Source organism: Protopterus annectens, chromosome 3.part1 (assembly GCF_019279795.1).
Source record: "Protopterus annectens isolate FY-2018-M chromosome 3.part1, PAN1.0, whole genome shotgun sequence".
NCBI lineage: Eukaryota > Metazoa > Chordata > Ceratodontiformes > Protopteridae > Protopterus > Protopterus annectens.
In genome coordinates this window covers 443,552,598-443,580,129 of record NC_056732.1, presented here as the reverse complement: position 1 = coordinate 443,580,129, position 27,532 = coordinate 443,552,598, and the positions used below count along the sequence as shown (strand labels likewise).

General features: G+C 39.8%; 1 protein-coding gene across 1 annotated transcript in view; it reads right to left on the bottom strand.

Annotated features, from left to right (window-relative positions):
• KMT2C (lysine methyltransferase 2C) overlaps window positions 1-27,532 on the bottom strand; it is a gene marked incomplete in the record, with an annotated part of 4,117,755 nt that overhangs the window by 917,200 nt on the left and 3,173,023 nt on the right. The window contains 1 exon segment of the mRNA XM_044066891.1: window positions 26,630-26,708. Coding sequence (XP_043922826.1) covers window positions 26,630-26,708 — 79 coding nt within the window.

Genomic DNA, 27,532 nt, shown 5'->3' with positions numbered 1-27,532 from the left:
CTGCTGCCACGTTCTCCTGGGCCAAGCCCATGAGCTTCCTGAGCCTTGTCCTGAGGTTTACGATATATGCCACAACACTCCTTGTGAGACTCGCACTCACCTTCCCACTCATCTCGAATGAAATGTAGAGGTCCCCTCACCTTATGCCCATACAGCAACTAAAAGGGTGAAAATCCTGTGGATTCCTGGGGAACCTCTGTAAGCAAACAACAGATGGGGCAAATATTTGTCCCACTCCCTCTTAAACTGAATTGCAAATGCCCGTAGCATGGACTTGATTGTAGAGTTTAACCTCTCAACAAGACAATTAGTCTGGGGATGGTAGGAAGTGGTCTTCATGTGCTTCACCCCACAGAACTTCCACAGACAAGCCAGCAGGTCTGACATGAAATTGGCACCTCTGTCAGTCAGTATTTCTTTTGGGAAACCTACCCTGCTGAAAATCTCTAACAAAGCATTTGCCACCTTCTCTGCCTCAATGGAGGACAAAGTCACTGCCTCAGGGTATTGTGTAGCATAATCCACTACCACTAGAATATACTTTTTCCCTGTAGAACTTGGGGTACTCAGTGGATCCACAATATCCATAGCTACCCTCAGAAATAGCTCCTCAATCACAGGCAAAGGCATCAAAGGAGCTCTCACTTTGTCTCCTGTCTTGCCTACCTTTTGGCACTGCTCACAGGACCTGCAGTACCCTGTTACATCTCTGGAAATTCCAGGCCAATAGAAGTTTTGCATAATACGCCCCTTTGTACTTTTTATGCCCATATGACCTGCAAAGGGAATATCATGGGCTATGGCTAGAAGTGTCAGACGGTAGGCTCTAGGCACTGCCAACTGCTGTACTCTCTCACCTTCTAGCCCTCCCTCAGGGGTCCATTCTCTGTATAGTAACCCTTTGTCCCAGTATACAGATTCCCCCTTTCCTTGAGAATCAGGTGCCTTCCTAGCTACCTGCCTCAGGCCTTGCAATGTAGGGTCTGAGAGTTGAGCCTGTCTCAACTCTCTCCTTGTAACCCTTCCCATCTTCCCTTCCACAGGAAGTCTGGCATCCTCTGACAGTGGTGCCTCACTGTCAGCCTGGGTACTACTACTCACTTCTATCTTTGCAGCCGCTCTGTCCAAAGGAACATCAGTACCCACAAGCAGCTGTGGCCGACATTCAGTCTCACTGCTACTGCATAGCTTCCTTCCTGAAGCAACCACCTTACCAGTCCTGGCTGCAAGTATGCAGTCTGTCTGCATCTCCCCCACACTACCAGACCCACATGCTTGTCTCCAAGCCTGACTGCATGTATCTGCACAAGCACAGGGTACTGCACTATCAAAACCATTCCCTATCAGGACATCTGCAGGTATATCCTCAAACACACCTACTTGCTGGCTTCCTTTTCCACTCTCCCAGTCAAGGTGAACCCTAACCAAAGGTATTTGGAATGGGATCCCTCCTAAATCCCTGACTGGAGTAGACTGCCCAGGCAAGTACTGCTCCTCTGTAACCATTGAAGGCTTTACAATGGTTATATCAGAGGCTGTCTCTCTCTTGGCAATGGCCTCTTTGCCATTCACTACAATAGGATATAGCCTCTGGTGGTAGTTTGGTACCCTTGTTGTCTCAAGACAACCTACTACTGGCATTTTGTCTCTCACTTACTGGCTCCCTCACCTTTTGTTCCCCACCTTGCCTCTGTGGACACCTGTATGCCACACGCCCCCACTGGTTGCATTCAAAACATTTAACCCAAGCTCCTAGACGTGTACCTGGACTAGTGGCTTCCCCTGCTACTGGCAGATTCTGTTGGGGCAGTCTGTGCTGCCCACCATGGGTTCCTTTAGACCCATGAGCAGTACTGGGGGGTCCCCTTCCTGTGCAGGGCTGCCCTGCTTGCCAGGTATAGGTCTCCCTTCTTCACCCACTCATCTGAAGTAGCACACTGTCTATCAGCTAACCAGATCCTCATGTCCTCAGGCAAAGTGCTAAGGGCTTGTTCCCTCACCAAAAGGTCTGCCAGCCCTTCAAAAGTGGTGACCTGACATCCACTCACTACCTTTGGAAATAATTTCCCAATTCGACAACATATTCACACACACTTTCGTCTGCCTTGCGTCTATGCTCACAAAACTTTTTCCTATAGGCTTCAGGTGTTAGCTTAAACAGTTCTAAAAGACATTTCTTAACAGCAGTATAATCAAAACATGCAACATCAGACATTTTGGACAGAACAGTTAGAGCTTTACCATGGAGTAAGGGTGTCAGGAACCGTACCCAGAGCCCTTGGTCAACTTCATACTGTTTATGTACCCTCTCAAACATATGAATGAAACTATCAAAATTATCCCCCTCTTTAAACTGCGGAAGAATTTTACCGACCTTTTGTGCTTCTGGGGTCCAGTTACTCCCTTCCCTATTACCTCCATGACTCTGGCAAAGAGTCAGCATCTCCTTCTCATGCTGCCTCTGCCTCTCTTGTTCCTCAGCTTGCAGACATAACCATTTCTCATTCTCCTCAGCCTGCAAAAGTTGCAGTCTCTCATTTGCTTTTAATTCCACATACCTGGCCTCAACTCAAGTCTCTTTAGCTCCAGCTGGAGTTTTAAGTCCACTGTAGAAAGGTTGAGCTGTCCATTCTCCAAGGGAATTACATCTCCACTGCCAGTCTGACTGTCCTCCTGGTTGCTGTTTTCTGATGCAGCTGTAACCAAGGCTGCAACCAGGTCTGCCTTAGTCAGGATTCCATGCACCAGTCCCCAAGCCTGGCACAACTCCGCCAGCTGGCTCCTTGTCATCTTTCCATACTCTTCTGCTGACATGCTGCCTGCTCACCCTGACTAACTAAGCTAACAAAAGAAATAAAACAATTGTGATCTGAACTCTGAGTAGTCACTGCGTGGCTGTTTTAGAGTACAAAAACACCTTCAAGGCTCACTGTACACAAGCTACAGGATTCACTCTACCCTCACCACTACAAGCCAATTAGTGTTTGCCAACTAATTAATATGTGATGTGGATATCCCATCGCTGCCAAACAATTAATATGTGAGGTGAATATCCCAACCACTGCCACCAATTAATATGTGATGCCTGTGCCCTGGCCCAGCAATCAATGAGCCTCAATCCTCACCACTAACACCAGACAGGGTGTCTCATATGAGAGGAAAGGATAACAAATACACACAGTAAAGTGCAATTTCCCTTAAGAGCACACGGAAATCACAGTCAGTCTGGGGCTGGTCACTCCCTTGCTCCCCAGGTCCCCAATAAGACTCCCCACTGGCACAGCTATAGGGTCCAGATCTCAGCCTAGTGGGCATGCTAAAATCTCCAGCACCCTCTCTGTCCAACCAGTGCTTCGTGTCCCTGCCCAAGTAGCTGACACACACACACTTTGAGATAAGAGTTTACACAAACACACAGGCACTTCTGGGGAAGGCGGGGTACAGGTTCTCCAGCTGTGCCCCTTTTACCCAGACTACAACAAGGAAACACTAGAACTCACAACAGTACAAGTCTCCAAAAACCACGATAAAGTTCTAGTGAAGCAGTCACGATCCAATTTTCCTTTTATTGTATCACATAAAAAACAGCAGGTTAAGCGCTTTCATCTACGCACTCGTAGACTTCATCAGAACACTTAATAAACTTTAAACAAACCTATTTATACCAAAAAACCCGCCAATTTTGGTATAAATAGGTTTGTTTAAAGTTTATTAAGTGTTCTGATGAAGTCTACGAGTGCGTAGATGAAAGCGCTTAACCTGCTGTTTTTTATGTGATACAATAAAAGGAAAATTGGATCGTGACTGCTTCACTAGAACTTTATCGTGGTTTTTGGAGACTTTTACCCAGACTATACAGTAATACCAGCTGCCATCACTCACTAATAATCAGCTACTCAAAGGCCCTTAAAAGGGTGTCCAATTATTACTGTGCATTATTATTATCCAATTGGTAGATGTGACTAAACAGTCTCAAGGCTCATTAGAGTGACTTGGTGCAGGATCCTTATATATATGCAATGTACTCTTAGAGCTTAACTTATCTCTACACAAACCAGCCACAGTTAAAAGGGTTTTAAAATATTTAATAATAAATAATTAAAACCACAAGACAATACTTTCTACTATACAGTGCTAGTCAAAAGTTCAGAGATCACACAGAAATACTTAAAATAAATCAGTAGAACAGTTCTGACATTACAGAAAAACACTTAGTCTAATCTTTCTAATTTTCTAGCTATTGCTAAAAGAAAACACACTTCTAAAATAACTTACTTACACAGAGCATAAGGCAGTGCGGAGTTGGATGTTCAAGACAAAAATGCTTAATAATCTCTTGTTCTCACTGTTTAAATTGAAATTGCAGTTCTGATAAAACATTACATCATTTCACACTTTCCTAGTGTTCCCAGGCTGACAGAAACTGCATTTACATTCTTTTACCCTTGGAGAAATAAAGGATATTCCACATGTAAATTCTGGTCATTAACTTTAGCCTTAAAACAATAGGCAGGAAGCCTTCATCTAGCCGGACTGGAGCCAACTTGTAAACATCAAAGGCAGCCATGAAATCATTTAAATTTCAAAGGACCAACAATAAATGCTAGACTTAGCTTTCTTTACAGCAGAGGGCAATGTTGCCACATTGTTTTTAAGTTCACATTTCACAGCACAATCTTTCATTTAAAAAAGCTAGCAGTTCAACATTCATATTTACAAATGATAGAGTGATCTGCACAATTCTATCTGGCTAGGCTGGCAGCCTTCACCCATCTCTACCAGTCTTCACAGTTTAGTATAAGGTTGAACTATTTCAGCAGACTTCAGTGGAGGAGGAGGAGTGTTGGGTGAAATTCTGAAGCTCAGAGACTGTTTTGGCTGTAAAGACAATGGCTGAATCATCAACATACTTGGTAAGGGTTGAGTTACGACAATTGTTAACGAACAGACTGGTAAGCAGGGGGACAAGTATTGAGCCCTGAGGTACTCCCAACTGGTATGGAAAGAAAGGCAGATTCTAACTGTTGCCATTTTACACTAACAAGGGCTGTCAAGAAAATTTACAAGTTTTACGGGGACCAAGCCCACAGGGGTAAACTGTTCAAAAATGGCAAGCTTTAGCAGACAACAGTATCCTACGTACATTACATAATTTGACCTTGTTTAGAGAACAGAACTGAAGAAGATCCTTAAAGGTCTAACTAATGAAACAACAGTGAAAATGTGAAGAACTTTAGCAATGAGTTAAACAGCTGCTGTTTCAAGATAGATCTTTAGGGGTGAATGTATAAGGTGCTTGGTGATACTACTGAAACCTGTCTCGTTTCTGTTTTACTGGTTACACGAGATGTGAATCTCATACAGAAATGGACACAGCCTTGGTGATGGGAAACTTCTGATATGCTTGTTATATACTTGGCTCCTTGAACTTCCAAAGGCATATTCCAAACTCTTATTAAATACCATGCTACCGACTTCCAAGTCTAAATGTCCTGAAACATGACATTCTGGGCTAGATGTAGAACAGCAAGAAAGACTGACATTCGGACACTGTATAAATTAGTAACAGAGGGTACAAAGAGGTCTTGCTATAGGTGCCCAAGGGTCTATATTAGAACATCAAAGTTTCAAAACTTCGAATGTTCTAATATCGACCCCTATTCACAGAATGCTTACAACATCAAACATGCAGAATAGCGAATATTTTCCTAGGGAAAACATTTGCTGTTCCAGAACACATACACACAACACAAGCACACCAAACAAACAGCAATCCACACACACACACACACACACACACACACACACACACACACACACACCTAAAATCTTACATCTTACCCTACTCTAAACTGTACACGCACTGCTAACTATCCACTTATCTTAACCCAAACCCTAAGGTCCGTCACTATCGCACACTCACCTCACCCGTACCCTAACCCACATACCCCACCCTAACCGTCACGTCCACATAATCACACACTTACCTGACCCGCGCCCTAACTCACCTAACCCGCCCTAACCCTCACGTGCACACTTACCTAACCCGCACCCTAAGCCTAACTCACCTAACCCGAGCTCAATTGCACACTTACCTGAACCTGACCCGTAACTTTCCACCACAGCGCTGAAAATACTGAAGCAACAAAAACGGACAACCGAATTCTTTGCCTAGGAAAAAATTTGCTTTTCTGTAGCTTTGCTATTTTCAGCGTTCATTGACTAGGGGTCGAAATTAGAACATTCGAAGTTTTGTGCCCAAATATCTTAAGAGGTCGAGAGGTAATCTTTTATGAAATCTCTAACTTGGGAACAGGATGAATTAGTCATTCTAGGCATTGTTCAATATTTACATAATCAAAACATTAACTTTAAAGTTATGTTTGTTACCTGTCCTTCCATTAAGGGTTTTTACTGGGTCCTACCACTTAACTGAAGGCAATGTCCTCAACAGGTGACTATGATGACAGGAGGGATAAATCTACATTTCAAAGTGTGATTAACCCAGGAAGCATAATCACATTCAACACTAGTTCTTTTCCTCCTTATAATTTAAGGTTAGACAGGTGTTGAGACATTTCCTCTTCCTTCTTGCTGTGATTTGCTTTATTTTTGCACAGGACAGTTCTAATTGTGTATCCATACCTCTCAACTGTTCAGATTTTCAGAGAATGTCTAGATTTTTACCTTATATTTTTGTTCTGATTCTCATAAAAATTGTGTTTTTCTGTCAAATCATTTAGGATTGAAGTTCATAATTTTGATCGACAACTGAGTTCAGAATTCATTTCCTTTAGAAAATGTATGCTAATGCAAGATCTGTTGTTCTAGCAACTTTCTAAGTTTGTATGAGCAATGTTTAAAATGTATTCCTGGTTTTTGGCATTTGTCCCCTATTACTTTTAGTTTTCTCCAGAATTCTTCTGCTAAGAGGTTGAGAGGGTATGTGTGCATCTGTCCAGACAAAAGTAGTAGGAGACTTTCAAACTTAAAGAAGCCTTAACTTGGCATTTACTGTTGCAGGAAGCACATCTTAAGAGTAAACCAATAAATTAACTATAACTATAAGGCTGCACATTTGTCTGCAGCAGGGCTAGACACTCGCTGGTGTAAAACTTGGCTCAATATGATTGTCACAGTGGAAGTGACACCCCGACCAAATGGGAAAAGGGGTTGAGGATAGATTGATGGATAAGGCTGCAAATCTGTCTTCTCATTTGGCAGGCAAAAGATACGAGATTGTTGCTCTGGTAACCTTCATGACTGATTGAATGAGTTTCTTCAGCTGTTCTGTTGACATACACAGAACTGATAGTTTTAAGGCCATCTGGCTGGTCACTCATTAACTGCTGTGCCTGCCCACCTTCGCCCTGGTTTCTTCTCTTCTATGGTTAGGACCAAATTACTAGAGCTTACTTACTGAGCAAGTGAAGCCATTATCTGGAAAGGGAACACAGCTGTCTGTCTAACCTTGACAGAAGATGCTACTGTTTAAAGGACAAAAGCTGCTTTGTGAAAAGTTTCTAAATTCCATAACAGCAGCCTCATATTTTGAGAGATAGTGCAGAACACTAATACTACCCCTTGTGATGTGCAGCATTCTGAATATCACTCTTATGTTAAAGTCGTTTGGTGCATTTTTTAAAAATTATTCTTGGGTTCCTTTTAGGATTTTTTTTTTTGTATATTGTTTTGCTATAATATGCCACTTTTTAAATATTCCTTTAATTCCACTAATAACTTAAAAGAACAGAGTTTGCATCAACATGCATTTTCTGATCAATAAAAAATATGAAAGTCTAATATCTGGCATTACATACTGACTGACAGTAACCCTTAATAATTTACCAGAAAATCAAACATTTTATAAGGGACACAGGAAAAACATAGTCAAATCAGGGATGTTCTGCAAAATGGGACACCTGACGGGTGTGTTACTGTTTGTGCTCTATACAGCACTTGTGCTAAAAACCTGTGTGAGGCATGAGCACAACCAGTTTTCCTGAAGTAAAAAAAAAAAAAAAAAAAAATTCTCTTATATTGTCAATTCTTTTCGGTTGACAGTTACCTTGAAGTATTTTTTTTACTGTAATATCTTACTACAAGGTATGTGAGCTAAGCAATATAAAAACTTTTGTTCGCTTGCATGTATCCACTGTAGTCAATGTTTCAGCTGATCAGGAGTCTTGCTTTATGAATATTCATTAGGTAAAGGATATAATGACTGTTCTTAGCAACTACTTTCTCTATATACAAATACATTGCTTCAAGCAGGTGATTTGTCAATCAAGGTTACTTTATGCTTTGCATAATGAATGGATTTGCATGTCAATCATGTTAGGAATGCCCCAACGTGTGAGCTGGGGGTACTCTATACAGATTTGGTAGGTGGAAGCAGCTTCTGAAAAAAACAGTCTTTAAATTATACTTATTTACAACATGCAAGGTTATTCTCTAGCAATTATCACAACTATTACTCTAAAAGTACTACTAACCTGGTTGAAACTCTGACCTTTATTACCTTTATGACCTTAATTTACTCAATAGCTTAAAACCAACTGCTGTAGCTAGGCTATGATTGTAAGAGATCGCTCCCTACAAGGTTCGCTAGCAGCTTCATCACCCTGCTTTTTCCCCCCTCTGTTTTACTTTCCATACCTCTATTGACACTGAACCATATAAAGAAGCCTGAACCTTTTTCTCTTTTCTATTCCCCAGTGACCCCCCCCCCACCTTACATATCTATTTCTGCCCTCTGGTCCCTACCCTCTTCTTACCTTAGTGTACGCTCACCTCTTACTTTTATTAATCTCCTTTTCTCCCTGTAGTTTTCAGTCACTGGACTTCTTGCCTTTCTCAGAACTACCCACCTAGCATATACTCCCACGCATTTGCTAACATCTTGTTCTCTGTAGCTGACAATCTTTTTTACCCTTTTTTTCTATAAGCACTCAAGACTGGGGGCTAGGTTCCACTGGTTTCTGTCTGCTACTTCTTTTCCCCGTATCCCTTCCCCTCCACCCAACTTCTGGTATGGTAGTTTCATTGGACCCTTCTATCCTTGGGCACCATCTCTGAATCCCTATCTTTTGCCCCAGCTGCCAAGCGAACCTGGTAGCAGCGTTTCTTTCCAAAAGTAAGCTGAAGTATAGTTGCTTTTACTGTCTATGTTATGTTTTAAAGTCATAACTGTTCTTTTAGTCATTGTAAACTTGGAAATATCTGTATGTAACTTAAGATACTTAAAGGCAACTTTGTATCTCTGGTGTGCATAAACTGTTTGTTGCGTGCTTCAAACTACCTCAGGGTCAGATTGTATAACACGCTACTTATTAGCTTTTTCTGCTCATACTAAGCCAAATACGGGGTCTTCAAACCTCTTCTTTTAGGCGTGAACAGTAATTGTGATTTCTATCCAATGTATAGATAGTACTCTTAGTAGATAGTTGTTTTTTAGCTCTATGAATCGGTGTTTCGACCAGTTTTTTTATAATACTTTACCTACATTGCTGTCTGTTTATTGTTTACTCTCCATTTCACTGCTACTAAGGAATGCAGAGTTATGAAACTTAATTTATTGTATCTGTTAACTGACTAGCATTTAATTGCATGTCCTGGCTTAATGCAATATTGACTGGAAAAATAACTGCATGTACACAGCTTTATCTGCCAGAATACCTCCTGTAACTTGATGTTGCACTGTGAACCTGTTTGTTGTTGCCCTTTACTGATTAGTCTCCCACTAATATTACTCTCTCAGTATTTTCTCTACCTTCAGTTTACACTGTCACTTTCGACCACTGAAAACCCCATGGAACTGAGAACTTTCCTGAGCCTCTGCTTCCGCAAAGACGAGGAACTTTCCAATTGCAGTGGTCAATACTAAAGATTATTTTTAAGTACGTTACCTGGTAAACTTACTAAATTGCTTAAAAACAACATCTAAGCTACGATTGTAAGAGATCGCTCCCTACAAGGTTCGCTAGCAGCTTCACCACCCTGCTTTCTTCCCCTCTGTTTTACTTTCCATACCTCTATCTACACTGAATCATATAAAGAAGCCTGGACCTTTTTCTCCTTTGTATTCCCCAGGGACCCCCCTTACATATCTATTTCTGCCCTCTGCTCTCTACCCTCTTCTTACCTAAGTGTACGCTCACATCTTACTTTATTAATCTCCTTTTCTCCCTGTAGTTTTCAGTCTTAACAACACTTCTCTTCTGTTACCCTAGCCCTATTCTCTGAGACTCACTGGACTTCTTGCCTTTCTCAGAACTACCCACCTGGCATGAACTCCCACGCACTTGCTAACATCTTGTTCTCTGTAGCTAATGGTCTTTTTTACTGCTTTTCTTTTCTATAAGCACTCATGACTGGGGGCTAGCCCCGCTCCGTTTTCCACCCCCACATATCCCTTCCTTTATACTTATCTCTCTGACACACCCAAAATAAAACACTACACCCCTTACTGCACTTCCAACCAATCTCCTCTTCTTACCATCTCCCTCACCTCGGCTGCTTTCAGCACACCACTGAATCCAACTCTCCTCTCTCTCTCTAACCCCCCTTACTGGTCCCCTTCCCAAACTGCACTCTCAAGCCTTGAAATTATCTTACCTTCCCCATAAACGCTACCAAAAGTAATGAAAAAAAAAAACATACATTGAAAATGTCTACCACACTTTGTACTGTTATTTATCCACCTCCCTTACTTATCTCCTCTCATTTCTGATCTCCTTTCATCCTTTTTTAGCACCAGTAAATACAAGCCCTACAAAATATCAAGAATATGCCTTCTCTTATCCACAGCAACCTATCAATATTACTCCATCCATCTTCCCTCTTAACACTCCTCTACCTAAACTTAGAATTCCTGCCTCCAGCCCCATTCACTCGAAAACACAGCAGTCTTTACAAACATAAATACCACCACATCCCTACTATTTTACTTTTTGCAGGAGATATTCATCCCAAAACTGGACCAGCCAAAACTTTTCCCATCAACAATACTACTCAAGCTCATCTCCAAGCCCCAACCTTACCAAATAAACATATTTCTTTTCTATTCTATGAATATTAAAAGCATACTCAACAAAATTAGTGAGTTCCATGCCTGTGCAGCCTACTATAATCCAGATATAATCTCCCTTACAGAAACATGGCTAAAATCACATATCCCAGACAGTGATATTCTTCCCCCAGGGTATAATATACTTCGCCTTGATTGACCAAATAAGAAAGGGGGTGGAGTAGCTATAATCTACTCTAACCACCTAACCCTCACCAGTACTAAAGAACATATCCCATCTTCTCCCTCAGCTGAAATTCTAGCAGCAAACCTTAAACTCAGTAAATACTCTACTATCACAATAGTAGCTAGCTATATTCCTCCAGGTGACAACATTGTCCAACTCTAGAATATTCTCTCCTACCTCACAGAACACTACTTAAACAAAATAATTCTCCTTGGTGGTGTTAATATAAATTGGTTAGCTCTAAACAACCCAAACGCTACTACAAGTATTAATCTATATACCTTTACTCAACTAATATCTGAACCTACTCACTTTAACAACTGACAAAGTCCAAGCACCTTACTAGACTGGATACTCGTATTTGACCCTTCAAAATATAGTCCTGAATCACTACCCAATTCCCTAAGTGACCACACACCAATAAAAGTCACAAGATTTACTCCCCATCTTATCAAAACTCATACATACATAACTTGTTGAAAATGATCTAGCTTCTCTCCAGACACCTTTAAGGCCCTACTTACTAGAATTAATTGCAGCCACCTAAAAGAGCTTCTACTAGATGAAGCAGTCATATCATTTAATACCATCTTTCTAAATATACTAAACTCACTTGCACCCCTTCGTACTGTTAGAGTAAAATCAAAATCATCCCTATGGCTCACCAAAGAAACCTGCTCCCTCATGCAAAACAGGGACAAACAGTGGAAAATCTGGTTGAAACCTAAACTCCCCTCTGACTTACTAAAGTATAAAAAACTTAGAAACTTAACCAAAAAACACACTGCCAGAAATAAAAATTAATTTTATTTTAACCCTCCCACAGCACTACAATCAAATCTTAAAAAATTCTGGAATTCAATCAACTAAATACTGCATCCCAGAAACCCTACGCCCTCTAATCCCTATCCAAATAAGACTCCTGAGGAAACTGCAACTATATTTAACACCTTTTTCAGATACCATAACAAAGATGGTTAATCCAAAGTCAATCCCTGCCAAAGACTCAAATCCTATAGACATACCTCCTATTCTCACCTACTCAAAAGCTTTTTCTCTACAACCAGTATCTACTACTTACATCAAATCTCTTCTCTCCAAACTAAAACCCTGCTCCACTTCAGCCAATAACATTCTTTCTTACTTCCCCCAGTTAGCTGCCGAGACCCTTGCTTACCCTGTAACTATTTTAATTAACCACTCTATTATGGAGTCTACCGTCCCAACTATCTGGAAAAATTCTTCACACTACCTATTCACAAAGGTGGTAACTCCCTTGAAATCTCTAACTTTAGACCAACAGCCATTCTGTCACCTTTCTCCAAATTACTTGAAAAATGTATACACCAACAAACCCTGCAATACTTAACTCAGGTAAACCTTTTCACCCCCACCCAACATGGTTTTCGTCCAAAACACAGTACCACCACTGCCCTGATCTCCTTTACTAGCACTGTCTCACAGGCTCGTAACAGTAGCAAACTTGTATCCTGCTTATTTCTTGTCCTCTCAAAGGCCTTCGATACCGTCTCACACTCACTTCTCCTTACCAAACTGACTAATCTTAACTTCTCCTCTGCTACCGTTTTGTGGTTCTCTAGCTATCTGATAGGACACAATCAGTTAAATGGCACTCTGCACTCTCTCGCCCTCTCCCTGTAACAATGGGTGTTCCCCAAGGATCTATATTGGGACCTTTACTCTAATATTTTTACTAATTTTCTATACACCGCTTGTACCCAGTCATCCCTCATACAATATGCGGATGATTCCACTGTCATTACTATCTCTAACTCTTCTCTCTAGTCTCATCTCTTCCACACAGACCATCTTCAATTTAGTGGAAAACTGTCTAACAATCAATTAATCCTACCCCCCCCCCCAAAAAAAAAAAAATAACTCTTACTCTTTCTTCCTAAGACTCTTAATCATCTCACAACTACTTTCACTACACTGTCTGTAAATAAGACCCAAATAGTACCAGAAACTAGTGCCAAACTCCTTGGTGTCACTGTTGACAATCCACTTAAATTTGACCTGCACATCAATAACTGCATTAGGAAAACTCACCAAAAACTTGGCCTTCTATACAGAACCAGAAAGTTCCTTACTGCCAAAGCTAAAGAAACCCTATCTCATACTTACCTCAGTCTACTATATGCTTCCCAAATTCTCACAAATCTTAACTACACTCTGCTAACCAAACCTAGCTCAACTTATAACAAGGTAGCTAGATTCGCTGCCCAACACACTTATAAAACCCATCACTGCATTTCACTCAAGTACCTAGATTGGCTGGAACTACCTCACCTACTTCTCCTAACTCCGCTCCAGATTATACATTCTATACTATACCAACCTAACTATTGCTCTAATCTAACCTCCTTCATAGCTCGCTACTCACCAACTAGGACCCTTCAAAGCTCCAACCAAGACCGGTTACTTATATACAAACCTAGGACCAATATGGGATGCAACCTATACAGTTACCATCCTGCTATTGCATGGAACAAACTTCCCCTTCAAGTCAGGTTACAAACCCAACTAAAACAATTTAAAGTAACTGCTAAAGAACACTTAACAACTCTATGGTCATGCCTTTGCTCTCACCCTACTTAAATGTCTCCACATACCATAAACTTCCCACTATCCTCACTTCTTTTTGCTTCTACTGCATTATGTCTTACCTTCTGTAAATTAACGATGGCTGGTTTCACAGAACAAAATTGACTAATGTTTTTATATTATCATTTATTTTTCTGATGTGCTTGAAATTAACTTTTGGAATATGTCTTATGTAAATTTCTCTTTTATTTGTACATTTGAATTTGTAACATTCTTAATGTGTTGGATCATGTTTTTGTTTTTCTCCCCGGGCCTCCGCTGAAAAAGGGCTATTCTTAGCTCAGTCAGAAATTCCCGGTCAACAAATGTAAAATAAAATAAATAAATAAAAATAAATTATTCTCTTGGATCGCTCACTATTTACAGTGCAGCTCTCAAGCAAGTGGGTATCAAAGCCTTCTCCTTTCAAGGTTTAACTCTGCTTTATTCAGATATATGCCCCCAGAGAAGTTAACACCTAAATTCTGTACGGACATAGAGACATTAAGAATGAAAAGTTTGACCTGCCTGCTCATATTCACTGGGATACTCACAAGATTCATTTACATGACCAGCTCCAGGAGTTGCACAATAATGAATCTTGTTAGAAAGCTGAACTTTTGAGTTAAATACTTTGCAGTAATACCTGAATGACTCAACATACTGAAGGAACAAGGCTTCCAGAATTTGAGTAAGTGCAAACAGATGCAAAAATGGATTTAAGACAGTTTGGAGTGGAAAACTTACATGCCATCAAAAACACTGCAACTGTACCTATGTATCTTTATCAACAGAGAAAGTAGTGGGCAAATGCTACTTCTCACATCACATTCAGTCTTCCACAATGTAAGCAGACAAATGGGTAGTGGTCTTTGATAAGAAGTTAGTCAACAGTTAGTAGTTCACAAACACCTATGTGAGGTGTGCAAATCCATAGATGACCTTGCCCCTAGGACTCGAGTTCCCAGGTCACTTACACTTGAAAAGCTCATGAAAGAGCAGTGATACAAGTTGTCAGTAATATCTACTCCACAGATAAACAAAATTGTCAAATCAATGTGAAGATGTAAAGTCTCTGGGTAAGACAGTTAGCTGACTGAAATGTACACATAGCCAATAATTATGTTAACAGATCTGGTCTCCATTTTTCATGATGCTTGTGTATTATGCAAAATGTCCTGAACTCCTGGAAGAGTAGAGTACTCATGACAGCTCCTAAATCTAAGAAATCACCACTGGATGTGTCACCCTATAGAGTTGTATCCCTACTTAGTGTACAGGTTGCCAGGTTTCATTCATTACTTAATAAATTTACACTGGTAGATCATCGTGGGTCACTAAACAGTAGCTACACACTATGCACACAGATGTCCCCCTCACCAGAATGGACAAGGAGAAGGTCATGGTCAGCTGCCTATCAGGTGCCAAGATCTGATAAATCATGCATGCATTCAAGTCACTCAACAAGTACCGTTATGACTCTGTCAAAGTTCATACTGGAGTGAATGACTAGAGATGTACCTCCCTATATATAAACAAGAGACATAACAGGACTATCTGATTGTGTGTGCCAGACAGGTATATGTCCGTAGCCCTAAGCAGTATCACACCCTTACCCACAATGATACCACAATATAAACAAAAAATGATTGACTTCAATAATTGTCTCAGCTTGTGGTGTGAGTCCAGGGGGTTCCAGTAACTGTCAGGCTGAGAGGATATGGTAAACAGACCTCGCAGCTTTGGTAGAGATGCTCTGCACCTGTCTCTCCTAGGCTTTCAGACACTGGCAAAAGCCCTTGTCTCCCCCATAGTACCTTTTTTAGGCAATATCAAAACAATACATTTTCCAGTGTAACAAAATGTAACTGAGACAAACTTGGGGTTGTGCTGATTAATACTAGGAGTTTAAACACAAAACTGCACACCCTGGAAGCACTCCTCACCATGGAGGATGTTGATGTCTGTGCAGTTACCAAGACACGGTTCAAAGCTGCTGATTGCACCCTCACTGTGCAAGGCTACAATACCTTCCACACATTCAGACCTCAAAATGAGCATTAAGGAACCAAAGGTGGATGTGTATCCATCTTCATTAAAACCAAATACACATCGAGAATGGTCAAACAGCATGACTCTCTCGAACTACTCCATCACCAGTTAACCATTGGGAAAGTAGCATACCACATCACTGATAGCTACAGATCCCCCACCATGAACAAATACAAGCACACCACCTATCTCAGTTTACTAGAATCCCTCACCATACAGTCCAACACCTTAGTCATGGGAGATTTCAACTATCCTTCAATAGAATGAGGGACATACACAAGCAAAAACATGCTTGTCCAGAGGTTCTTGGATTTTGTTAACAGAAATACCTAGAACAGATAGTATGCATCCCTACTAGAGGCTTTAATGTTCTGGACATAATACTCAGCAACATGAGAGGTCTCCCTGTTTCCCCAATCATGATGCCCTCCCTGGTTAGGTTAGACCACAAATCAGTCTTGTCTGAACTAAGTACTGGAACTGACACCCTCACAGGAACAAAAATTATAAAAAACTTTACCAAATCTAACTACAGCCTACTAAGCAATGGTGTAAAAAGCTTCATACCACCCGCAATCATAGACATTGATGATCACTATGCAGAAGTGTATGCAAATGCCTTGGACAAACACTTAAGTGACTGCATAAACTCTGCTGTACCTAACTGGATCAAAACCAGGTCTTCCTGTAAAAATAAGCCACCGTGGTGGACTTCAAGTATAAACAGACTGTACAATAAGAGGATGAAACTGTTGTCCAAAAGCAAGAGGGATATCACTCTGAAGAGGAAGAGTTCCCTCCTAAGGCTAAACAAGAAAATCAGAAATCTTGTAGTGTCTTCTAAAACAAATTATGAAACTAAAATTGCATTCCTAACAAAGAATAATTATAAGGCATTCTTTAACTACATCAGAAGTCCAAAAGGGAATGGCCAGCTATGTGCCAAACTGGTTGTAGATGGGATCATTCATACTACACCGGAAGATATCGCCAACCTGCTAGCTGACAGATTCAGTGCAAACTTCACCCCCTATCCCTACCTACCATATCCCAAAGCATACCTAACACCAGCCATCTGGCTAGTATCGCTAGAGAACAGGTCATCTTAGGGCTCGCCAAGGCCAAAAACATGGCCTCAGTGAGAACAGATAATATTCCAGGCTGTTTATTAAACAATCTAAAACAAGACCTAGCTGACCCATTTGATGTTCTGTTTAACCATAGCTTGTGAACTGGCTATGTTCCTGCAGAATGGAGAATAGCAACAGTAATTTCCTGCACAAAGTGGGGCCATCAACTGATCCTGGGAAATACAGACCCATAAGTCTAACCAGCCTGATCTGTAAGGCCATGGAAAGAATTATCATGGATCTTATCGACAAGGACACAGACGACCTCCAAACACTGGACCCAACCCAGTTTGGCTTCAAGGGTAGATCATGCTTATTAAACCTGGTAGACTTTGAGAATGTCACCAAAAACACGTACAAAGGTAAGACAGTGCACACAGCCTATCTCGACCTCAGCAAGGCTTTCAACACAATTCCCCACTCTGGCATCGTCGAGAAACTCTCACAGACATGAATTAACCCTTATGTTACTAGATGGGTAACCAACTGGCTCACTGACCAAACACATTTTGTCAAAATTGGTGACTCCACCTCCACCAGTAAACCAGTCACCAGTGGGAGTACCACAGGGGTATGTGTTGGGCCCCTTACTGTTTAGCATCTATTTCTCAGAAGTCCAGACCAAAGTAAATGGCCTTTGGCTCACCAAGTTCACTGATGACTGCAAATTGGGAGCAATCACAGAGTCCCCCAATGATGTCAACACATTGTAAGAAGGGCTAACACAAACAAATGACTAGTGCCAAAGCCACAGTCTAAAATTAAATGCAAAAAATGCATTATTATTTCCTCTGGCAAAACTGAATTTCCTACAAAATATAATACTGACAACACCCCCTAATTCCAACCCAGTGGTGCGAGACTTGGGAACTCAGGTTGATAGCAATCTGAACTTTGACCACCATGTTTCCACAGTGGTAAGGAAAGACTTCTACATAGCACACATCATAAGCAAAGGCATAGCATCCAGGTCAAGGGATGTTATAATTCCACTGTACTCAACCCTCATCAGACCACTAATAGAGTATAATGCATCCTTTTACATGTACCTCACCAGACACCTGAAGCAGCTGGCGAGACCTCAGAGGTTTCTCACTAAGAAAATACAGGGACTCCAAAGCATGACCTATGGGGGCAGGCTGAAAGCTCTGTCGCTTTACTCTGTATTTTACAGGCTGCTGAGAGGTTACTTGTGCTTGGCCTATACGGCAATCTCCAACCCTGCCCTAATGGAAATACTGCACATCTGCAAGTCAAACAGCACAAGAGTCACTCACTCTAGGGATCTCAACCTAGCCTGTGATATTAACAGAAAATGTTGGACAGACAGATACGTCTCCCAGAGACTGATGCTTCTCTGGAACAGACTTCCTATTCACGTAAAACAGAGCTCTTCACTGACCCTATTCAAATGCAACCTATAAAATTGGATGGGAGACTGCAAATTCACCCCTGGGGTGGCACCCATGTCCCTCATGGACAGAAGTAGCCGGTGTTGATCACAGACCAGCTCTGTTCATAAATTAATTCTATGAAGTACCCAAAAAGAAGAAATGGGGATACTTGGGATTAACATTGCTAGGCTTTTAAAGGCTCTAGGGCTGCTAGCCTAGTAACCTCCTACAAACCTCCTATGAACCTATACAATTCACTGAGTCCTACAAAGGCTTTCTTATTCCACACCTTACAGAAATACTGCAGTTCACTTACTTTCAGCTGGTAAGGATACTTATCCTGGTACAGTTACAGACACAGTGCAGCACATTCTGTCTAATATGGCCTAGAAAAAGCAGTTCCTTTTCTCGAATTTTGATGCAATACATACATATAGCCCAAGACACATGGATTTTTCAAAGCTGGGAGCCCTTGGAGCTATACAGTGGGAGTCATTTGTTCATTGACAGATGTCTTGATTCCTTTTTATAACTTTGGGCTGAATTTTCTCTGCCCCAGGCAGATGTTTATAAATACTTACAGTTTATACAAGTCATTGTCACAAATAAATGGGAATGGCTCACTGATCAGGAGTTGGATTGTGTCACTGATGACGTTACAAACAAAGGGTCAAGAGATCACTTACTGCAATGAATGCTGCTGACCACCTACAGTCTCTTCCTCATAAAACAAGCAACCTTTTAGCATCGGTGGGGAAAAGGTATCAGAAAATTAGATCTGATGAATGATGACAACACTTTACTGATCTATACATTTCAAAATCGTTCTGGATTATGGCATTAGATAATCTAAGACTTGAAACTGTTAGGTTCTTCTACAGTGCACTCTTATGATCTCAAAAGTTTCCTGCAAGTTGTCTTCTTTGCATGAGATGTTAACAAAAAGAGAAGGGCTTCATTACAGCACATGTTCTGGTCTTATAAATTGCTTCTCTTCTCTTTTTTGGTGGGACACTGAGAAGGGCATACAGATACTCTGAAATGATACGTTTGCCTTGTTTGAAGGTTAAATACAGTGCATAATTAGATTCCCTCAAAGTGCTCAATAAGGTGTACAAAAAGCTACATTTCGTAGTTCCTGTGGGTCAAAAGTCTATCTCTTGCCTACAGCAAAGGGACACTGGGGCTATAGAGCTTTATCTGTGACAAAAGGGCAACTACATTTACCTGTAGTGCATGGAGTGGTACAGAGAGAGTCCATTATTGGCTGAAATGTCAGATAGTCCTATAGGAATAACAGGAAGCTTAGTATGTGGAGGGGAGAGACAACATTCTTATCTAGTGCTTCCTGTGTCGATTTTACTCTACTATCCTTATGAAGATCACAGGAGGAGACAAGTCATTTTGTACTCCACAGCAAGTATTTTACAGGAATATGCACCTAGGTATAGATTTATTTTGCGTATTTGTAAATAGCTAGTGTCTAATTCTATCCAACTGACTTTTTTGGCACTGATTCCGTGAAAGAGAGTTTCTGTGTATAATGCTGGTAATAACAGTTCTATGCTGTCAAGAAAGATTCAATATGTTCTGTACAAACATGCTGCAAAAGCCTGATGTTCTATTTCTGCACCATTGTGTTTGATTGTATTATACTGCCATCATGTCAACTGTTACAGTGGATATAAAAAGTTTACACACCCCTGTTAAAATGCCAGGCTTTTGCGATATAAAAAAAATGAGACCACAATCAATCATTTGAAAACTTTTCCCACCTTTAATGCGACTTATAACCTGTACAATTCAATTGAAAAAAAAAACACATCTGTTAGAAGAAAAAAATATAAAAAATAAAAAACGTACAATACGCTGGTTGCATAAGTGTACACACCCTTAAACTAATACTTTGTTGTGTGTGCACACCCTTAAACTAATACTTTGTTGAAGCACCTTTTGATTTAATTACAGCATATTCTTCTTGGGTACACACCTGCCATCAATTAAAGAGACTCTGATTAACCCCAAATAAAGTTCAGCTGTCCTAGTAAAATTTTCCTGACATTCACTCAGTTGCCTGTTGCAGCAAAAGCCATGGGTCGCAGAGAGGTTACAAAGCATCAAAGGAATCTCATTGTTGAAAGGTATGAGTCAGGAGAAGGGTACAAAAAAATTTCCACAGCATTGGATATACCATGGAACACAGTGAAGACAGTCATCAAAAAGTGGAGAAAATATGGGACAACAGTGACGCTGCAAAGAACTGGATGTTCCCCCAAAATTGATGAAAAGACAAGACGAAAACTTGTCAGGGAGACTGCCAAGAGACCTACAGCAACACTGAAGGAGCTGCAGGAATTTCTGGCAAGTGCTGCTTGTGTACTACATGTGACAACAACCTCCTGTATTCTCCATATGTCTGAAATATGGGGTAGGGTTGCAAGACTTGCCAGTATCATGCTTTTGGGGTTGCTTTTCTTCAGCTGGAACTGGGGCTTTAGTTAAAGTGGTCGGAATTATGAACAGTTCCAAATACCAGTCACTTTTGGCCCAAAACCTTCAGGCATCTGCTAGAAAGCTGAAGATGAAGAGGGATTTCACATTTCAACACGACAATGACCCCCAAGCATACATCCAAATCAACAAAAGAATGGCTTCACCAGAATAAAATTAAAGTTTTGGAATGGCCCAGCCACAGCCCAGACTTAAATCCAATAGAAAATTTGTGGGGTGACCTGAAGAGGGCTGTGCACAAGAGATGCCCTCGCAATCTGACAGATTTGGAGCGCTTTTGCAAGGAAGAGTGGGCAAATACTGCCAAGTCAAGATGTGCCATGCTGACAGACTCCTACCCAAGAAGACTGAATGCTGTAATTAAATCAAAAGGTGCTTCAACATAGTATTAGTTTAAGGGTGTGCACACTTATGCAACCAGTGTATTGTAAGTTTTTTTTTTTATATATTTTTCCCCTAACAGATTTGTTTTTCAATTGAATTGTACAGGTTATATGTCACATTAAAGATGGGGAAAGTTTTGAAATGATTTATTGTGGTTTCATTTTTTATATTACAAAAAAATGGCATTTTAACAGGGGTGTGTAAACTTTTTATATCCACTATATATTAAATTTTGGAAATTAATAACAAACCAGCTTTTAAAAATATATTCTGCTAAAAGCTTTTTTACCCACAGACAAAATGAAGATGGGCAAAGTATCAGCCAGAAAAGGACAAAATGAACACAATACAGTATCCAAGATGAAAAAATAACTTATTTATGATGAAATAACTAACTGTAAGAGAGACACAGTTGGTCTATGAAGAACTGTGCCAGTGAACATAGATAAGAATAATTTTAGGCTCAATTATCGAGCACTAGGAACTGCAGTGAACCATAAACTTGGACAATGAATCTGAATGTAAACATATGCATGGCATAAATGTCACAGAAACTACTCAGTGGAATAATTCTCTACGTCAAAATGAAATGTTGATTTTCTGGCATTAATATCTACTGTAAGGACAAGAAAAACTGGAGAATGATGCAAACTGAAATGGCAATCTGTGTACTGCTGGAAATATAGATGTTAATCATTTTTCTTACACACAGTGACACAGCTTGGTTATTCTTTTTCTGCCAGTAAGAAAAATGCCCATTTAGGTATTTAAGATGTTGTCTATGTTAGATCCTTCCTGAACCTGAAGGGGGAACGAGCACATTGATAATTTCAAAATGTCTCTATTAAAATATATTGAAGATTACCCACAAACAGCAAACTCTTAATAATAAAAGCACAAAAAAAAACATGAAACTGCAAGATGAATGAAAACTACATAAATGATGAAAGGGTGGCCATGTGCCAAGTAAATGCACTTGAAGGGCATGACAACCTCCTTCTACTAGCAGTACTGTACTGTCATACAATTGATTAATATCACTACATAAGGATAAATGACCCAATTCCAGAGGAGATGCATTATCATCATTAATTATCAGTACTTAATTGGAAGGGGAAGGGAAGCAAAGGCTACATAAACGCAACAAGTACTGTGGAGTACAGGTATAGAAGCCCTTACTACAACTCAGAGGGCATGACACTGACTAGTAGTTCAGAGGCTAATGGAGCAGTGCAAAGGAGGATGGGAGTAAGTGGTTGATGTTGTCTAACTCAATCTGGGGAATAAAGACTGCCCAGCCTACTACAATTGTGGCACTTACTGGTGACAACATGCAGCTTATGGGCTGAGAATGCACACCTTGCTCTACCAAGTCATATTCTCACAGCAGCCTTCATGTGATGAGTGCGAGAGGTGCATGCCCAGAGGGAAAGGCACTGAAAGTTCTTGCATCTATGAGTAAGCAAATCAGCCAATTGGCAAGATGTCAGGCCTAAACTAAGGAAAAAATCCTGAGAGCTGTCTGGATGGACCTCATGTAATTGTTTCTGCCTCACATGGGAATAAATGGACTAATTATATTATTATAATTATATTATGCTATACTCCTGATTATTGACACTGTATAACATGGTAATGCTACTTAATGCCTTGTAATAATCCTGTAACATTGCTGTTTAATGCCAATTTATAATGAAAATTCTATAATATGTTGGAGTTTTTCTCCCTCGGCCTCCGCTGAAAAAGGGTTCTTCAGCTCAGTCGGAAAATCTCGGTCAACAAATGTAAAATAAATTAAATAAATAAAGTAGTCACAAGACAGCTGATGGTTAGCTAGCAGGAAAGGGATAAAGAATACAAAAACTAAAAAAAAAGAAAATGAGACAGCTGCAAGACATTTAGCTTCATGAAATTGTCCTTCTACAAAACATGTATGCACCACATCCTCAACAACTCCCTCATTCCAATGCAAAGTTCAGATGTCATGACCAAATTATGAAGAAAAATGTAGTTCAGGAAAATGAGATATTACATTAACATTCTAATAAGCATGCTGCAATCTCTTACTATTCCTTGGTAAGTATTCATCTAATATCAATATTTCAGAATCCGTCCCCAAAACAGTTTACTTGTGTTTTTATAAATTACAATAAACTAATCAGTTATGGTATGATTTTTTCCATACAGTCATCTCTCCCTCTCGCTCCCTCTGACACAGCTGAATTAACCTCCAGATCAACAGATATCAACTTTCACTCTCTGGAAGGTGGTCCAGAAGTTAGGCCTTCTATGATAGAAGCCCCTAATGTGAATACAACTAAAGCAGAAAACCATACAATGAACATCCACTGGAACTTAACAGGGTGGAAGCCCATTTGTGTTTGGGTTGAAAGACAGCCTCAGTTTCACACTTGTTCCATCTTTTTGCCTCAAATATGCAGATGCAATTGGAACCCTAAAACTATTACACATTTCTTCTGTAGAGTGTCGCCATGCACCTTTGCCTCTTCAAAACGCACAGCCCTGTTTTGCTCAACTCCTAGCTCAAAAGAAAGCATACAATGTGAAAAGCCTTCCTGTCTGGATGTTTTACCCATTTATTTACTTATTTACATTTTGTTGATCATTTGGCCCCTGCCAGGCAAAGCCTTTTCAGGGGAGACCCAGAATAATATATATAAAAAAGCATATTGCATAATTGCACAAAAAAATCAAATATTGCTCCTAATCACTGTCTGACTTCTGACAGCTCAAGTTTCACATCTCTTACAAGTTACAAAGTGTTATCTGTACTACTAAAACATCTACTGCCTTAACTGCTTTAACCTTCACTGGCACAGCACTACCATCACAACACTGCAATATGTAATTACCCAAAGCGAAGAAAGACTTCAGACCTGCTTTACATAGACCAATTTCAATTTTAAACTATGACTATAAAGCATTCAAGTCTACAACAGCTAAGAGAATAGCAAAGGTGCTGACAAAACTGATACATACATATCAATGTGGCTTTGTGGAAGAGGAGCAAACATTTGACAACTTTAACAGAATAATGATCTAGAAGAAAGCAGAAATTAAGAAGACATCTCTTTATTGGAGGGTCTTGATGCAGAGAAAGCATTCAATAGAGTCAGCTTGGACTTAATGAATAGACCAATGGATGCATTTGCGTTCCATGACAGAATATTAGGCTTAATTAGGACAATACATGAAGGGTCGGAGGCACGTATTAAGGTGGGAGGGTTCCTCTTTGGCAAGCATGTGCTTGAACAGAGAAATTAGGCAAGGCTGTCCTCTTCTTTGTTATTTGCTTTGTGTTTACAGCCACTGGCAAAGAAAGTAAATGACTCACAAAGTCAAGGATATACCTGGAGTGGTACTCAAGAAAAGTTAGTGTTATTCACAGATTATATTTCGTAACATATTTAATAAATTCAGAAAATGACATTTCAGTGTAGTAGAACATTCTGAGACAGATTTAGGTATTTTCTGGATATAAGATTAATGAAAATAAAACAAAGGCTATTACAGAGATAAACTACATACCCATCCATGAATTGGTTCAGCAATTCCCATATTTATGAGGGCGTGATAAGATAAAATATTCAAGTGCATGGATTAAAAAGGATTGAATTATGGCAGCTAATAAGTGAGAAGAAACTAAATGAAAGATAATGCAAACAGAGAAAAACTGTAAGTTCATAATTATGGATATGGATAGTAAGATACAAGCAGTGAAATGTCTGTAGTCCCTTTAACTTTATACACTAGTCAGGCATACTTTTATCAAAGAGTAGAGAAGTTGCGGACAGTAATTAATAAAAAGTTGAATTTATTTGGGAGGAGAACATGGCAAGGTTTACAAATGATTCTCCCTGAAGAACATACAATGTGAGCAGAAGGTTATAAATCAAAGAGGAAGAGAATGACAGAATGATTAAGTGGGAGGTGTGAGGGTGTTAAAGAAATGCAGAGACGCTATGAATTTGGATGCAGGTCCTTAAGGAGAATAACACAGCCATACAGAACATTATATGCAAAAAGTATTCTAAAAACTAAGTCAACACGTGACAGCAAGTAAGGGTATACAAAAGAGGCAAGAAGGAGCTGGAATTTGCTGGAGAAAATTAGCAAAGAAACCAAGATATGTGGAGTAAATAACTACGGAGTGAAAAGGTAGTAGTGTAGGATGAAGAAAAGCAAAGTCTGGATTGCAGGTTATGGACTGCTTTCCCTAATGATAGAGTATAGACAACGAAAAAATGGTGGGAGAGTGCCAAGTGAAAAATCAGCACTGGTAGAGTTTGTAGTTAAATCTAAAACATAAGCAGTTATTAAAAAGGGATAATTAGTATGGCATATAAGATACTGCATGCTAGCTATAAGAATCAATTGGAGGAGGTTAGAAAAAAACGGGAATAGAAACTTGAAAAGCAATTTACCAAGGAACAATGGAAATATATTTGTATGGCTCCAAAGTATGTTCCCAGAAGGTTTACGATTTTTACTTTGAAGTGTCTGCACAGATATTTGTATACCCCAAGCAGACTTCAGATAATTTTCCTCAAGTAGACAGCAAATGCTGGAGGTGTAAAGGGAGGGAGAGAAATTTAATAGGTAACATGTAATCTAGGAATGTAATGAGTCCACAGATTTTTAAAATTCCCTACAGAGTACTTTGTCAGAAATACTGGGGGAGAGCAAACCACTGCAACTTGAGGAAATTACTCTTTTGAGCTGGTACATAGGCACTGAATTGCCTTGACATAGTGAGAGGTCTTATAAGGAGTTTAATGTTACTGGCTGCCAAAAAACATTTACTACAAAATGGAAATCAAAATCTAAACCAATTGTAACTGATCTACTGAGTACTGTAAAAAAATGAAACAGGAAATAGCAAATTACATAACATTAAATATAGAATAATATTTAGAAGGAAGAGAGAGGTGTAAGAGAAGGAATGAAGTGAACAATTTATAGAATGCCTGATTGAATGATAATTGCCAAAAAAGAAAAGCGTATACTGCATGATAAATGTTACTAGAATTTATTTTTTATACTAATTTATATGTACCTGTTACACTGCTTTGGTTGTGACATAATAAAGATATTTATAAAAAACAAATGTCAAAGAGGTGAAAAAAAAGGTGTAATATGTTAACAGTGCAAACCTGATGAGTGAGCACATGCTACAGAATGGAATTAAGATAATACATCTAAATCTAATCATAAACACATTAATATATACACACATATGTACACAGAAATGCACATATATAGACAAATCCATAGTTACCTGCCCAGTTCCCTGAATGTCAACAAGTTCTTCTCCAGGTGGAGGCCCAGGCATTTGTTGAGACACAAATGGAAACCTGCTTGAAGAAACACAAGCAAATATGAAATAACATTATAAAAAAAAAGATTATAAAAATATTCTATCTCAGTTACAAAAGGCAGAAATAACATCAACGATAACCCTGAATTGTTGTCTGACACAGGAGCACTTCCATTTTCATTTGCAAAGTTTACAATTCATGTCCAACAGAAGTAGAATTATTAGGTTAATATGAACTTTAATGGTTACATAGCATGTCAGAGTTTGAAGGACACAACACTAACATAGGTGAGGTGCCTCTATTCAGCCCAACAAAATACTGACCTTGTAGTTTATATAGCATTCAGAATGCCCACTGCATAATGTAAAATATGTGTAGAATACAGTCACCCTAAAGTGCACTGTTCTGTAGCGTTTCCATTATGTTGCAACCTGCACATGACGGGATATACACATGAAAGATTACCAAACATCTATCAGCCTATTACTAATCCTCCCACTGTAAAATGCAGTTGAAATATAGCTTCTACAGATCTCATCTAACACAGCACTGTCCTACACATCTGAAAATATACATGCAGCTGCACTGCGGAGAATACAACTCACAACAGTTACCTAGTTATAGAAGTGATTAGGATCCCACAAGTGGAATGCAAAGATCAGCTGCAGAAGGAAAATTGCTTCTTGCCTTGGGAGTGCTGTCAACAGCAAATCACTCTGGTGGGGAATAATTTGGTATATACAAGTCTAAGCTTCCAACAGAACTAGAGGTACCTGGGTAGGTCGACTTTATTCAAAGGTTTGAGAGTCAAGAATTGGAACTCTAAAAGACAGGTTAACCAATTCCACTGGCAGATAGGCTTA